This window comes from Lagopus leucura, unplaced genomic scaffold (genome assembly GCF_019238085.1).
Source record: "Lagopus leucura isolate 7727_CA_CO unplaced genomic scaffold, USGS_WTPT01 Super-Scaffold_73, whole genome shotgun sequence".
Classification (NCBI taxonomy): Eukaryota; Metazoa; Chordata; class Aves; order Galliformes; family Phasianidae; genus Lagopus; species Lagopus leucura.
Genome location: NW_024962252.1, coordinates 72,273,823 through 72,289,011, shown reverse-complemented (window position 1 = coordinate 72,289,011; position 15,189 = coordinate 72,273,823). Strand labels below are relative to the sequence as shown.

General features: G+C 34.7%; 1 protein-coding gene across 2 annotated transcripts in view; it reads right to left on the bottom strand.

Annotated features, from left to right (window-relative positions):
- The window catches only part of TTC27 (tetratricopeptide repeat domain 27), a 103,565-nt gene that overhangs the window by 7,572 nt on the left and 80,804 nt on the right, over positions 1–15,189 (bottom strand). For both annotated transcript variants that reach the window (XM_042891509.1, XM_042891515.1), the window contains 4 exons: positions 11,226–11,324; positions 10,034–10,086; positions 6,122–6,287; positions 371–568 (listed from right to left, as the gene is read on the bottom strand). In XM_042891509.1, coding sequence (XP_042747443.1) covers positions 371–568; positions 6,122–6,287; positions 10,034–10,086; positions 11,226–11,324 — 516 coding nt within the window. The remainder of the gene's footprint in view (positions 1–370; positions 569–6,121; positions 6,288–10,033; positions 10,087–11,225; positions 11,325–15,189) is intronic.

The window sequence follows — 15,189 nt, the reverse complement described above, 5'->3', positions numbered from 1 at the left end:
CATGCCATTATGATACATTTTTTCCCAGAAGGTACTATTTTTTCTTTTCAGAATCAAAGATTTCTATTAAAAATAAAAATATAATATAGCTATCAGATTGCTGCCAAGAAAAATTTCAGACTACGAATCCAGGACAATGAACGTGTATTGTGTTAGGATGCTTTACAATGAAACACTGATAAAATAAATAATTTTTTTTTAATTTAAAAATGATGTAAAATATCTTGCTTTTGTTGGATAATAAAATGCATGCTGTAGAAACACGATAAGCTTATTGGAACAACAGCATGTCTTATTATAGTACTTAATTTGCTGGAAAACAAAGTTTGTATAGTGTGCATCCATAACACAGAAATCAGAATACATTTACCTTTTCAATATCTTCACTGCTATCATTCTGTCCATTTCCATAAAGTCGGGCATAAAGTCTCCAGATTTCCCCATCATTTGTCACTCGTGAAGTCACTCTGCCCAACAGCTCTTGCAATTTCCCCTTCAATCCACTTGCTGCCTCTCCAGTGCGATCTGCCATTCCATCTACTACTGCCCTGACCAGAATAGCCAAAACCTTAAAAAAGCAACAGGAAAGAAGGTTTATTTCAACACAAATCAACATAAGCATCGGTATAAAGAAACAAATGTAGCACCACATAGCAAATACAGTATTTATTAGGGGAATAATTCAGCTAATTTAAACTTCATTTAAACATTTAAACTCCAAGTCCATGGTTGGAGAAGATAACAGGGTGAAAGAGCTAAGACACATATGACGGGTTACACTGATAGGCTCATGTGAAAGAGAATGGCATAGAAAATTATGGCAGCATCATGAAGATGTTTTCACCTTACAATATAGCTGCAAAAAAGATCAGTAAACAGGCTGAACAGAGCAATGAGGTAATGGAAGACATCGTTATTTACAGGACCTCTGTTTAGTTGCCTTTATAGATATGTACTGGATGAGATTGGAAACTGGAAAGCAACTCATGCTGCCCTGGAAATTTTGTTTAATGCATTTCTGATGAAGTCAGTCAGTTCAATGAAACTTTTTACAAGCACTCATTTGATGACTCTACTATCTGAGTCACTGACTTGAGAATGTGGGATCTGACCTGAAGAACTGCTGAACACTTGCACCTGCTGGTGAACTGGATAGGAGCTGCTCTTTTCATGTATGAAATGCTATCCTGTCCCAAAAGCAGAAAAACAACAAAACTTTGTGTTTTGAAGAGGTGGACACTCAGAAGACAGTTTCACTGAATCTTATTTCACAGGAAAACTGAAACAGCAAGTGTAAATCCATAAAGGCACTCAATTAAATCAGAAGAAAATAAAACCTGTATAAGCTGTAAGCTGTGGCTTACTGAGAGCTACTTTTCTTGTGTAGCACAGAATAGAGAGCAACAAATAAAAATACATGGAAGTCTCCTAATGCTTGCATTCATAAGTGTAGGTTAAAAAAAACCCCACTCATTTCCCAACTTTAACACTCCCGGATTTTTACTTCTGAAAGTAAAATAAAAATTATCACATCAGAGTTTATTACACTTGAAATAAAACATGTGAAGTTTACTATGATACTTCATTGTTCTAATACAACTTTTTAAAAAATTACTCAGTTAACTTATATCCTATGAAATAATTACTGACTTTAATGAAAAACAGACAAGAAAAACATCCTTATCAAATTGAAATAGCTGACAATGTTATGAAATAGATACATATATAACAGAAAGTAAAAAAGCAAAACAAAACAAAAAAACCTACAAGCACCATAAATCTTTCCCCAGTTTTTTTCACAGGCATTACCAGAAATATCTGAACATCACCTAAAGGCAACCCTCACTCCCAAAGCAAAATAGCATATTCTTCATAAAATAACGTTTTGAAACTCATATTGCATTTATGTTTCAGAAACGAAAGAAATAAAACCTATCATTAAATGTATCAGGTATTGTTTAAATATTTGCTAGAAAAACACCAGAAAATATTGACATTTTCATTAGTATAACATAGAAGAGGTGTAAGAAGAAACATTAAATTGTGATCTGTTTTGAAAAGGAAGTAAAGCTGGCCCTGAGGATTCATATATGTAAACATGACTTCTCAATCAATTTCTCAGTCCATAGTATCAGAATTGCTCCTCTAAATCATGAAAGTTCAGGTATACATCACCTATGGTTAACAAGAGCTCTATAGACAGTATTTTATTTGGATGTGAAAAAAGTTTCCTCAGTCAGTAGGATTTAACAACTGAAAAGTAACTCTTATTCCCATAGTTAATGATTTGCTTTCACTTTAATCATAATAATTTTTTATTTTTGGTTATTCAGCATACAAGCATTAACATACAGCCAGTTAACATACAGCAGTTAACATACAGCCAGTGTGAAACCCCAAATTACAGGGCACATTAAATACTAATTAATGATTAACACTACTTGGCTGTGCCCAATTGTTAAACAAAGCTGTTAAGAATAGCAAGTGAATTGTGCTAATTGTCAAGAAGTATTAGCAGTCCAACACAGCTTTCCCTTTTAGACAGTTGCCTTCAGTGTTAGATGTTAATTTATACCTTTGAGGGAGTTAAGCTGCCATTGGGCTGAACTAATGAAGCAATGCTCTGCTGCCCAGGATCCTATACAAGTAGTAGGGTTTGTTTCTTTTGCCTCTGTTAATAAACTATGCCAGACAGGATCAACTATGCAGAATATCTGTTTAGGATGTCACACCACTTATATTCTTCTTACTCCTTTTCTTTTCTGAATGCTAAAGACCCCATCTGGACATACTAACAAATATAATTGCTTTTAAATGCTATGACTGGTATCAATCTTATTTCAGAATTGCTCTCCAAACAGTTCCTTTCATATAAAAATTCACTTCATCCAACTACTTCCGGAAGCTTAACTAATGCAAATAAGGATTGACAGCACTCAATAAAAAAGGAACTCTCAGATACCAGATCCAAAATGACAATGAGCTCTCCCTTGTGCCCTCCCAATCCCCAAATTAAGGATTTATTATAAAGGACAAAGCATCAACTCCTGTTCTCTTTCCTCAGAATCCCCTTGAAACATGCCTTCGCAGCCTCTTATTAAAAAACAGTCTGACAATATGAAAAAAGGACAATATGTAATGGAAAAAGTAACAGAAAAACTTTTTGTCAGTTTCTCAAGAATACAAAATTGTGGAGGAACCACTTCTCCATATTTCTGAACTCATTTTTTTCACAGTACAGGATGGAGATCTGGTTTCTGAAAGCAATGTAGCAAAACTGCTTTTCCACCTGCAAAACAACTTTGTTATTCGCAGAACTGCAGCTTTCCAAGTTAAAAAAAAGAAAAAAAAAAGTCTTGGCTCCAAGAAAGGGCATGTGGTACAAAGCAACATCATTAGCAGTTGCAGAAATCTCTCAGCTGTATTTTACAGCTCAGACTAATAATTCAGAGGCTTAATTGACAGGTAAGGCTTTTTCATCAGGTATTTTTCAGTGACTGATCCACCTGCTGAAGCTGCAAATAATTCAGCAAGTCTGTACGATTTATTGCATAACAATAAAAGTGAAGTCTTCAAGTTGTATTTCTCAGTAAGTTCATGAATAAAAAAACAGTTAAAGAAATTCAAAGAATTTTAAGAACTAGTAAGAAAGGAAGGTAAAAAAGCATGCTTTAAATATTATAATGGATTATGAGGAAACAGGGACTTTTAAAGTACTTCCTCTGCCATAATCTTTTATTGTGGTGTTCAGGTTGTTCAAGCTTTTCCTTATGAAATTTGGTCTGCAGAATCTGAACATACATCAATTCATTTTCATGATAATTTAATCTTAGAATCTTTGCCACAATGACAACATCATTATTTAATAACTACAATAATTTATTCTCAAAGCTCCTTTCTGAATTCAGAAATCTGGTGGAAAAAGACAGCAATGATCCAACAGAAATCACAAAGATAGGAATGTGTTACTTTTAATAAAAGAAAGCAGCGATTTACAAATGATTGCTCTAACTACACTAACTGAGGACATTTCAAATTACAAATTCAGTTGCACACCCTTATTTGACGCATTCTGAGTTCTAGAAGAAACTCAGTTGAATAAGAGTATTTGTGTACTTTCTTTCCAAATTCCAACCTTCTAATTTACTACTATATAGCTTAATAGCCTATCAATTAAAATCTGTGACTACTACAAATAAGAAATACAACCCAAGAGAAGATGGCTCTGTGTTGCATGGAAATCGAGGTGCATGCTTCCACTTACTCGAGTTCCTGATTGTACTTCATTAAAATACAATTGCACAAGAAGCTCACAGCGTATCTTTGCTTAGAGAAGGCTAGTTGGCAAACGGGAGAGGCTCATAAATTGAGCTTTGTAAACAGTCTCAAAAGTTTTATGCGTTTCATTTTTGATCTTGTTTTGTTATGGAAACATTCTTCTCTTTCTTGTGAAGACTACTGATTAAAGTCTTTCTAAAACTCTTAATCAGGCTCTGAGTTTTTCCTTGGCCAACAGTAAAATGCTTCAACATAAGTAAATTGTATTAGGAGCTATACTGGGAGTCATAAAGCATATCGCATAACAGCACACAAAGTTAAAACCAGGTTATAATAAAAAAAATGTAGTATAGATAGTACGTCTATAATTCTGGGTAAAAATAGTAATGCAAGATTAAAAGTTTTAGGGAAAAGAGGTGAAAAAGTTACAGAACAAAACCAGAAATTAATTGGAAGCAATATCCCCAAATACTTTAATTAAATATCCTACATAAAACTTGATAATAACCACTTTAATAGGAGCATGTATCATCTCCAAATATCTAGAATGAGCAGAAACAGGATGCTTGATTCCTACTCAGACATCAACCAGAATAAAGAATAAAGATATAGTACACCACCTCTAAAACTATTTTTGAATTAGCACATACGGAAACAAGCCATAAAAAGCATATTATTTATAAAATGTTCCCTGAATAATCACAGACCTCACAAGAATCACAATATGCTAAACAGACTAATCTTTACCTTATATGAGACTGTTTTTCATATATACTTTTTAATGCAAAGAGTTTCAGTGGCCTTTAATATTCAGCCGTACAAAACTCAAAATATTTAATTTATACATAATGCTATCCCATGTATGGTTGGCTTCATAACAGTACTGTGCTCATGTACAACATACTCAACAGTAATCTGAAAGAAGCTTTAGTACTCCATCTCCCCAAGGCCTCCCAAACCCATGAACAAGCGATACATTTCCACTATCAAAACTAGTCAGTTCCCTTTCCTCAAAACCGAACTCAACCACCCAAGATTTACAAACGCTCCTTTAAGTCACTTTATGGAAAAGAAAAGAGACATACCCCTGACTCCAAAGACCAGCTACAGCTGCATTCCCTAACCTTGGAGCTACAAATAAAATCCCTGAACGCTCATATGCAGTTCACTGATAATTCCTCAAGGCACTCTTCAGATTTCCTTTCAGATTCACCTTGCTGTTTTCACTGAGTGCACAGAACCCCGCTTAGATCAGAATCTGGTTTTAGGCCAGGTTATATGTCACTGGCGACCATTAAAGTAGGCTTTCTGGATTTTATCTAAAGCATTCATTTACAGACAAAGATATTAACTGAACTACAAATGAAAGATGAGCAAAGTGCTGCCAATATTTTCCTTTGTTCCAGATTATTAAGAATCAATGTTCTACTAACACATTCAATCCATTAAACATAACTTGCTTTCAAGTGACCTTCTGTAGAATTTTCAAACACATGGGAAAAGCTTGCCTTTCTGTATGCTAAATAACGTATACGATTTCTATGCGAGATATGCGACAACAGTGTGGACTGATGGCACCTTCAGTTTAGGAACAGACCTGAAAACTGCCAGTTTCATAGTTACCCTTCTATAAAACCTGAGGCAATCTGAGGATTTCCTGAGGAAAAGGCTTTCCTGTTCATTTTTATTTTAAATACTTAAGTCTTCTAGTGCAGATAAATTTAAATAGCTTGACTACATAACTTCATTGGTATGTGCACTATCATTACTGATACCAGTATCAGCAGTAATCTGTCTTACAAGAAAAAACATACAGAATGACTTAATGTGAAAACTTCCCCACCTGTGTGTCCTTGTACTTTTCTCTTAAGTCCATGAGCCGATGATAAGCTTTAATTGCTTCTGAAAACTCTCCAACATCTGTACTGGTGAGAAGATAATTCTCCCAAATTTGCCAATGCTCATAGTTGCATTTGAGTGCTTCCTGGAGGGTTCGAAATGCTTTGATTCTAAACAAAAAAGAAGAATGTATACAAATATATTAACAACAGCTGGCACAGCATCAACTAAAAGGCTGTCTATTTAAAAAAAAAATCTGTTTAAAACCCAGTGTACAAGTTAGTGTGAATAATTTATAATATTGATACTTCCTCATTTTCTCTTGCCAATTTCCTTCTGGTCAGTTCACTCCTCAGTACGAAGTTTTCTTTATGTTAGCTCTCCAATACATTTTACTGAAATTATGTATTACAGAACACAAAAATTCAGTAAAATGCCACCTAAATATATTTTTTTTTAATTTTTAACTTAAGCCATGAGAAAAAAACCTTACAACAGTGACAGAGTACATTACAAAGAATTTAAAAAGCCAACTTCAGAATTCTTCTTTTCACAACTAAATTTGTGGCAAGTACAGTTGACCCATTTTATCACATAAAAGCTACTTAAAAATAAAAGCTTTTATTTTTTGCACATGGCAAATGTAAATACTCATTGCACAGAATTCCAGTGTTTTTAATTATTTTTTCTTATGTTAGCTGGAAGCTTTACTTACTCTATTTCCTTATGCTACTAAGTGCAGTTTTGACAGTGGCCTCAAACACTTTTAGCAGCTTTCACCAAACGTGCTGCTCACCGTGCACACTTTTTTAGAGGCAGGTCAAAGTACCGTGGAATAAAAGTGACCAGAATGCTTCCTGAAAAGTCAGTGTCAAGTCCGGAAGCATCTTCTTTATAGCTTTTTTCCATATGGATCCACTCTAGGCAACTCTTTACCATTTCCCACTCGAGAGAGAAATGATATTCTCTGCTGAGTAACATAAGACAGTTTGGCCAAATCAAGTGCATGAGTAGAAAGCTACTGACATGTAGTTTACAGAGGTTATGACCTCCTGCAGTAGATGTGGCCAATGCTGACAGAGGAGGAAGAAGGAATAAGAGGCCTTAGTACAACCTGAAGCATATGTCAGTACGGTCTGTGTGCCCACTGTTCAAAGCTTTATATGTATTGCCAAAAGTTTCAATAAATTTGAGATTTTAAGAAAACCTTTGCTAGAGACAGGATGATATGGTTCTTATGATGTTAAGAGATTGAAGCCTGCTTTCAGCTGGACGGTTGTAAAAAGCAGAAAAAGCACAAAGGAGTAATTTTCCTGAGATGAAAACCTGAGTAAAAAACCCGAGTAAAAAATCTTTGCGTATGACATAAATCTCTTTTTAATAAAGACTATATAAAGTTGGCTTATCATCAAAATTTGCAATTTGCTTGCTGTATCACTGAAGTTGCTAAAAGTTCTTTTTCTGAAGAATGACAGCTCAAAGAAACTGTTGGATGAGTTTCAAAATGAAGGTCCAGGGAAGTGTAAATATCCCAACCAGGAAAAAGGGCTGACTAACCAGTGGATCACAAAAAGTCTGGCGTGGCTCAATCAGGGAAAACTCTGAGGAAGTGCCAATCTAAATCCATTGTATGAAAAGACTGACTACTTACACCCAAGGAGAGCTGAGTGACAGGGCAAAATTGTTGAAGAAAAGCAGGTCTTTTGTTTTGTAACAGCTGAGGCAAATTAGTCCATAGGCCAATGAAGTCCTCTACATTCTGTGCTTAAGATAACATATAAGGATGGAATGTCTTTATCCAGTGCATCACCTGAACTAGTTCACATCCAAACAGGAGCCAGAAGACAGCACCAGTTATCCTGCCTTGGAAACTGAAAATGGTGAAACCATTCTGCTTTAAAGATATTTGAGATCTACATTTCGGAGACCTCCAAGCACTCAGAAAATTATCTAATGAACTGAATGGTAGAGCCTGCTTTCATCACAATTAATTTTGTCTTGAGGAAATTCAGAATACAGAAAACTCTTCTTAAAAAGCAAAGAAAACCAAAACACAACAAACTCCCATTCATTTGGGTGTCAGCAACTTGTTTGTATACAGTCTTCAAAAAGACATATACATTTTATATTTGCCTGTCGTGTGAGACTCTGCTAAGCCTTACCCAAATGCACAACTGAAAACTGATGGGACTGACTTAAGAGCCTGGCTGCAACAAAAGCAAGTAATTAATTTTGGTATCTTTTCTTCCCCCCCTCCTTTTCTCAGTCTTCTCCCTCATCGTATTTTTTTTCTCTTCTTTATCAGGCTTGAACTATAAAAATCTAAGCTTTCATCCCCTCCAAAATAGATCATCCAACAAATATCCTCTGGTCTCAAAGTGGATTCAACAAAATCACACAGTCTTCATCTGTATGTGATTACACAGCAAGTTTGGAGAAGCTATTGCACAGCAAATACAGGCTGCACTTCTCTATTAGCATATAATGCTGACTTTACACATACTCCTTTCCCAGATGACTAATGGGGAAAACAAGCTCAAAAGTTACCCTCCTTTACCGTTTTAGATAAAAAAAAATCAAATAGTTTGCAATTTTTTAATGCATTTCTCATGTTAAATCACAAGTAGGTTCACAATTATAAAATTAAATAAAAGTGAAACCAATCACCCGTTGGTTTATCAACCTCATAGTTGATGAATAGGCAGAAAAGCAGTTTGGATTTTATGTACATACTTATTTTATGTATAAGCCAATACATTGAGCACTTATATCTCCTTTTGAACTTCATGCAAAAAAAAAAAAAAAAAAAAAGGAGCAATCTATTACATGCACTCTTAAGAAGAAACAGCTTCCAGTGAGGAGAGTTATTTTGGACTAAGTCATCTTATTTTTATAATCATCTTTTATATAATCTTGTTTTTACAAGGCTACAGAGAAATTAGAAGAAGAGTATGATTTTATAATTAAATCATGCATTCTTCAGGCAGTGCTGAAGATGTGAGGAACTACTGAAAAGGTAAAGCAAGTTTTTTATTTCTACAACTCTTTTTGGTCTTAAGCAGTCATTTAACCTTCACTTTCTCCTCCTTCCTGTTCCCATTTACATCTTGAATCATTCATTGAATTTACATACAATATTAGCTCCTCCACATGTTCCTTCTATGAAAAACTGCTATTCTTTGTCACTTTTCTGTTTTTCCTCACAACTGCATAACTGTGTAAACTGTTACCAGATTTTGAGTAAGCTTTTTAAAAAAATATATATCCTATTTTATTATTTCATTCACTGGGGATAAGTTATAATGTGAAAACTTTTCTTAAATGCTAAGTTATTTCAGGTATTCCGTGTATGAGCAACTTCAATTATACTGAGTTGAAACGCAAAATAAGAAAGGCAGTACATTTAGGACAAAGCTTCTTGTACTAATGGTTGAATTAGCAGGAAAAGAACAAGTGAGCTTTCATGTGTGTAGATCTCCCTCTGCTTTCATTACATTAAACTGCCTCTTTTTCCTTTAACTCTCCTGAGATTAATGTAGTATGAACTGACATATGTCTGAATATATGATCTGTTTGAAATGGATACGTCTTCTTAAAATAGGCAAATTAGCTTCCAAATTTAATATAAATGTTTTGCACCGGTTATAGATAGTACATCATAATACAGTGAACAAGAAAAAAATGTAAGGTGAGAAGTTGCTACTTTTATAAAGTTTATGAAAGTGCACTTCCTGCAAAATAAACTTATTAATGTTTCAACCCAGAAGAGAGAACTGAAAGGATAAGAATATGAAAAATGAGTTATCCACATCGTAAGAATAAAAAACTCAATTTATTAAAAAAAAAAAAAAAAGAAAAAGAAAAACCAAATATTTATTTTGGAAGCAGTATTTTCTAATTGTTTTGGAGTACTTACTTCTGCTTTAATCTGATGTACGCAGTTGATAAATTGTTCCAGGCCTCAGCATTCTACAATGACAAAAAGAGAAAAAAATACTATACTTGACAAAAATACGTAATTGAAGTACTTCAGAGTATCATGCATATTATCACACGTTAACATATCATATGTAATACATGGCAAGAGGCAAATATATACATTAAAATAAATATTACATAAAGATAAAATAAATATAACATTATCAAATGCTTTGGCTGAAAAGGATTACACAAAGCTCAATCATTCCTCTGGTAAAACCAGCAAAGCCACATGCTGAAGTAATACCTGCCCATCACCTTTCAGTGCTGCCAATTTAAGGCCGCACCACTGATTTCCAATGGTAGAATCCAGGTATTGCAGTGAAATGTACTCTTGTTCAAAGGCTACCCTCAGAATTAGGAAGTATTTAAATAATCTTGGGAATGAAAATGGTCATGATGTTGTTGTATATTATTGTATAGAGATAGGTTTCATCCCCTGTAACTAGGTGTCAGCTGAGCATCCTTTACTCACAAAACCTGCACAGAAGTCAGTCAGCCTGCTCATAGGAACGCAGTCAAGTACAGGAGAAATAAGTGAACACAGTTGAGGAGTAAAATCTACCGTATCGAAACAAAAGTGCCAATACATGAAAAAGGCAAATTTCCAGTTAAATACAAGGTTATCTGCACTTTTTTTTCCAAGTTTTTTCAATTTCATTAATAAACTACTCTATCACCATCTGTTGCTCTTTCGTTCTTTTCCCCAAGAAAAAAGAATGCCTGCCATATAACCACTTATTTGACATTTTTTTCCCCACAAGAGCTTTTGATTACTTAAAGGACTAAGTATTTCTATTCAGTGTTTTCTCTCTTCTTACCTCTCCTTGTGTTCCATTCCCTTTTTTTTTTTTTTTTTTTCTCCTTCCTGCTACAGCAACGTATGGAAGCATACAGGAATTTTCTGCTCAAACTTATTTTAACTTTCACACACACATACTTGGACAAAGTATTAGGTAAGAATTTTTATGATGCCTGATGACAAAAATATATCCTTTATGCACAAGTTTAATTTATTTAGAGGGCTAAAGTTTAAAGAAGTTTTTCATTATTGCTCTGCTTGTTTATAATGCAAACATCCTTGTTGCTTTTAGATAAGCCATCTGAATCGCTTGTTGAAATGTACATACATCTGGTTCCAATGTGACACAGCGCTGAAATGCTTTGGCAGCACCTTCATAGCCTTCCAAAGCAATGTATGCGCAGCCCAAGGAAAACCATACACCTAGCTGGAGAGAAAAATGGATGATTACATATATACATATATATTTCTGCATGAAATAAATCACTTTGCTTTGATGCCCAAATCCACACTATTCTTGGTGGTTTTACCTGATTTTCAGTTACAATATATTACATTGGAATAAACAATATCCCATACAGAGAACATAGATAAACTTTAGGTTCAAGTTTTTAATAAATATCGACAAACAAAAATGTTGACTATACTAAGACCACTTCACCATACATGAAGTGCTCCTTAACAACATATCTGCATTTAAAAAGAATGGAACTGTTATTCAAAGGTTTGAATATTTTGCTTTATCTTATGAAGAATTCCTGATCACACTGTAGCATTACTACGTCAAATGGCAAATACCAGGAAACTTACTTTGAGGAAACCACATTTTACAAGAAATACTATTTTTCTGATCAAGATGATAGCTCATATAATAGGACAAGGGGGAATGGATTTGAACTAAGACAGGGGAGGTTCAGGTTAGATGTTAGGAGGAAGATTTTCCACACAGAGGGTGGTGACACACTGGAACAGGTTGCCCAAGGAGGTTGTGGATGCCCCATCCCTGGGCAGCCTGCTCTGGTGCTTGGGAACCCTGCACATAGCAGGGGGGCTGAAACTAGATGATCACTGTGATCCTTTTCAACCCAGGCCATTCTATGATTCTATGATCTGTAAGGCACTATTTACTTCTAAGAATAACTGTGACCTCTATGGCAGATATTTTATGCAACTCTCTCCAAATCAGTCTAATTTTACTGTCTTTCAGCCCCAACTTAAAATCAGTAAGAATGTCTGATTCAGTTGGATTAAGCTGGGTTACCTGCTATGGAATTTATTGTTAATCTGGTTCAAAACCTAGCTGAGATCCCAGTATATAAATGTATTACACTCATCCTTGCCATATCTGGCACCCAGGTAGGCAATCTTCAACACATCAAGAAAATAACTGAATAAGTCTAGCAATAAACATCTTTTTGCATTCAGGAGTATACGTGGGATGACCGATCCTTGAATCATGTGGATGCAGAGGTGGTTCTGCCAATATCACATCCATGCAATCAGGAATATCTACTTTTCAGCATAGTCAGCCTGTTGCTTTTCTTTCCACAATCCTTAAACTCATCTCTCTGAGAAGAAACTGCATACGAATAAAAAACAAATTGTTTCCCAAATCTCAGAGGGCAAAATTAGAAGGAAATAAAATTAGTGCAGACTCATGTTTTTAGTCTCTTGTCCACTCAGTTTCCAGGAGACAGCACTGTCAATAGCTGCTACCTGGTTAACTCCTCTTTCTCTTCTTTCTAGATTGATAACTCCCTGGACATGAAAAGCGGAGTAAGAGAGTAGAATGATCAAAGCAAGGCAGAGTAAGGGAAACTTCATCCAAAGTTCAAAAAAGGTTTTGTCAAGACTTTGGAACTAGGTTAATGTTCTTTTTTGGAAATTTAAAAAAAAAAAAAAAAAAAAAAAAAGCGTTGGCAAAAGGTTCAAATCTCACTGCTGATTGAAAAAACACATGAAAATGATCTGTGAAATTTTCTCCTTTTCAAAACTGAAGACAGTGACCAGCAGAGGAAGAAAATTTAAGCTTAGACTCTGTTAAAAGTGGTCATCAGGAATTTCCAGACAAGTTTTTATTAAAGTCTATATGATTGTGAAATTATTGAAGTCTAAATACATCTCTCATATTAGTGGGAACACAGTTCCAAAACAATTGGTTAAAAGTATAACTGAATACTTAAAAAAAATAATCATTGTAAAGCAATTTCTACTATTTAGATAAGAAAAGTACATGCTTTTCTGTTCTGCTTTGTTTAGAAACTAATAAGAAGTTCTTTATTATAATACTTGTGTGTTGATATTAGTGTTAATTCAGAAACCATTTATCACCTGCAGAATGGAATTAGCTTTTTGAATTAGTAATTACAATTTTAAGAGCTCTAGTTGAGTGAAAGCCTACCTGAGTACCTTCTTAATTACTCAATTTTGGAAGTTTATCTGCCTTGTAATTTAGATTGCTTTGAATGCATCATGCTGACTGAACATACTGCAGTTTAAGAAAGTACAGAGACTTGATTTTATCTTTTCCAATTAGAGATTCCAGCCAACTCTTCTTTATGTTGCTTTTAGTATTAGAAGAGAAATGAGAAAGAAACTTGTTGTGAATAAGGCTCAGCGAATTGTCCAAAGCTTTAAAATACCAGACACAGTTGATGGCAAGCTGATTTCTAAAATATGACCATCTTCCCAAAATTGAGAGAAATCTCTTGTTTTGCCTCACACCCAGGAAAATCATCCTGAGAATTTGTGAGCCAAATAGTCTAACACAAAATATGATTATTCTTTTCATGTAGACTGGAACACAGTGGAAAACAGTATGGACATAAAAAAGGTGCCATGAACGTGATTTCCAGAAAATTCAAGAATGAATTGACCTGATATACAGAACCATACATTGTTCATTACAAAACCTAACAAATCTGTAATTTAACAATCTGTAAGCTTTGTTTTACACAGCCTTTCTTTCACATTTGGAGAACTCACTGCATGAGCTCTTTTATCTCCTTTCCTGTTCTCCTCCACTAACCCATTGGAATTGTCTCAGCCTACCCTTGTAAGATGCTCTTAGTGAAAGTGCAAGAGAAACACAGCTGTCACCTATTAGGCACACACAGAAACAAGTCATTCTGTGAGCAGCAGTGCTCATGAAGATGGGTTTCAGATATATTTGAACTGTGAGATTTTAATCCCTTTGTTGATTCTCCAAAGTCTAATATTGTGGTTGCCTCATATTGCAGAGACCTACCTCAGAGACCTCCACCAGTTTTGGTTGACAAAGAGTAGATAGGCTTAAAGGAAGTCTCACAGAATGGTTTATCCATCAGATATTCTGGGGAATCACATGCTACAGTTTAAAATGACTTCTTCCAAAAAGACTTCTGACAGCCATCCAAAAGAAAGTCTTTGTGACATAGAGTCCTTATTTTCCTTATAAATTATTCCCAAATCTTTAAACAATTAATGAATGAATTTTCCTAGTATTCCCTTGTAAGTTCTTGAGTTTAAAATCACCTCCCTCTCTGCTCTTTGTGTACAAGACATTCCAGAACAGGAATCAACAATTCAAATCTCCACTGACAGAATATACATAGACTTTAGAAGACAGTGATATGCTAGTTCACACTAGTCATTTACTCAACCTATTTGTCTGAAACAATTAATCTGAATCTTTAATAGATCCTCCTTTAATAGAACTTCTGAATCTTTAATAGATCTATTATCATGAGCAACAAGAGAAGGAAATGTTCACTTTTTTTATATGGACTGGACTATTTGTCTTCCATTGCCTTTTACTTAAAACTTCCTTTGGATAAGACATAAAATAAAATTGCATCTTAGCAGAGTATTTCTCAGTTTTGAGCACCACAGGCCAACTTCTGCAGCCCTTCATTCTCTGCGAGTCATCTTGATTTCAGTAAGTCTTGTATCTGAGTAATAGTACAGATTTGGTTAGCACTGGCATTTCCTGAGATATTTAGAGAAGCGGAAGATAAAGGAAGAATTTATGTTCATTTTGACGTCCATTCTAAAGGTGTTTTTATGTTATCTGAAGTTCATTTGAATAAGCACAAGACTGAGATTCGTTGGAAAAAGACACTGAATTTAAATACCAAACAGGTTCTGGATATAACATTTTCAAGACTGAAAACCTTTAAAATTTTTCTAAAGTGGGAGTGTAGTAATTATGCGGAACACAGAACAGTCATTTTAACATTTTTTGCACAGAACTGCCTTTTTAAAAAGTGTAATCCTTCCAAACACACCAACGAAGATATAGCCACATCTGTATC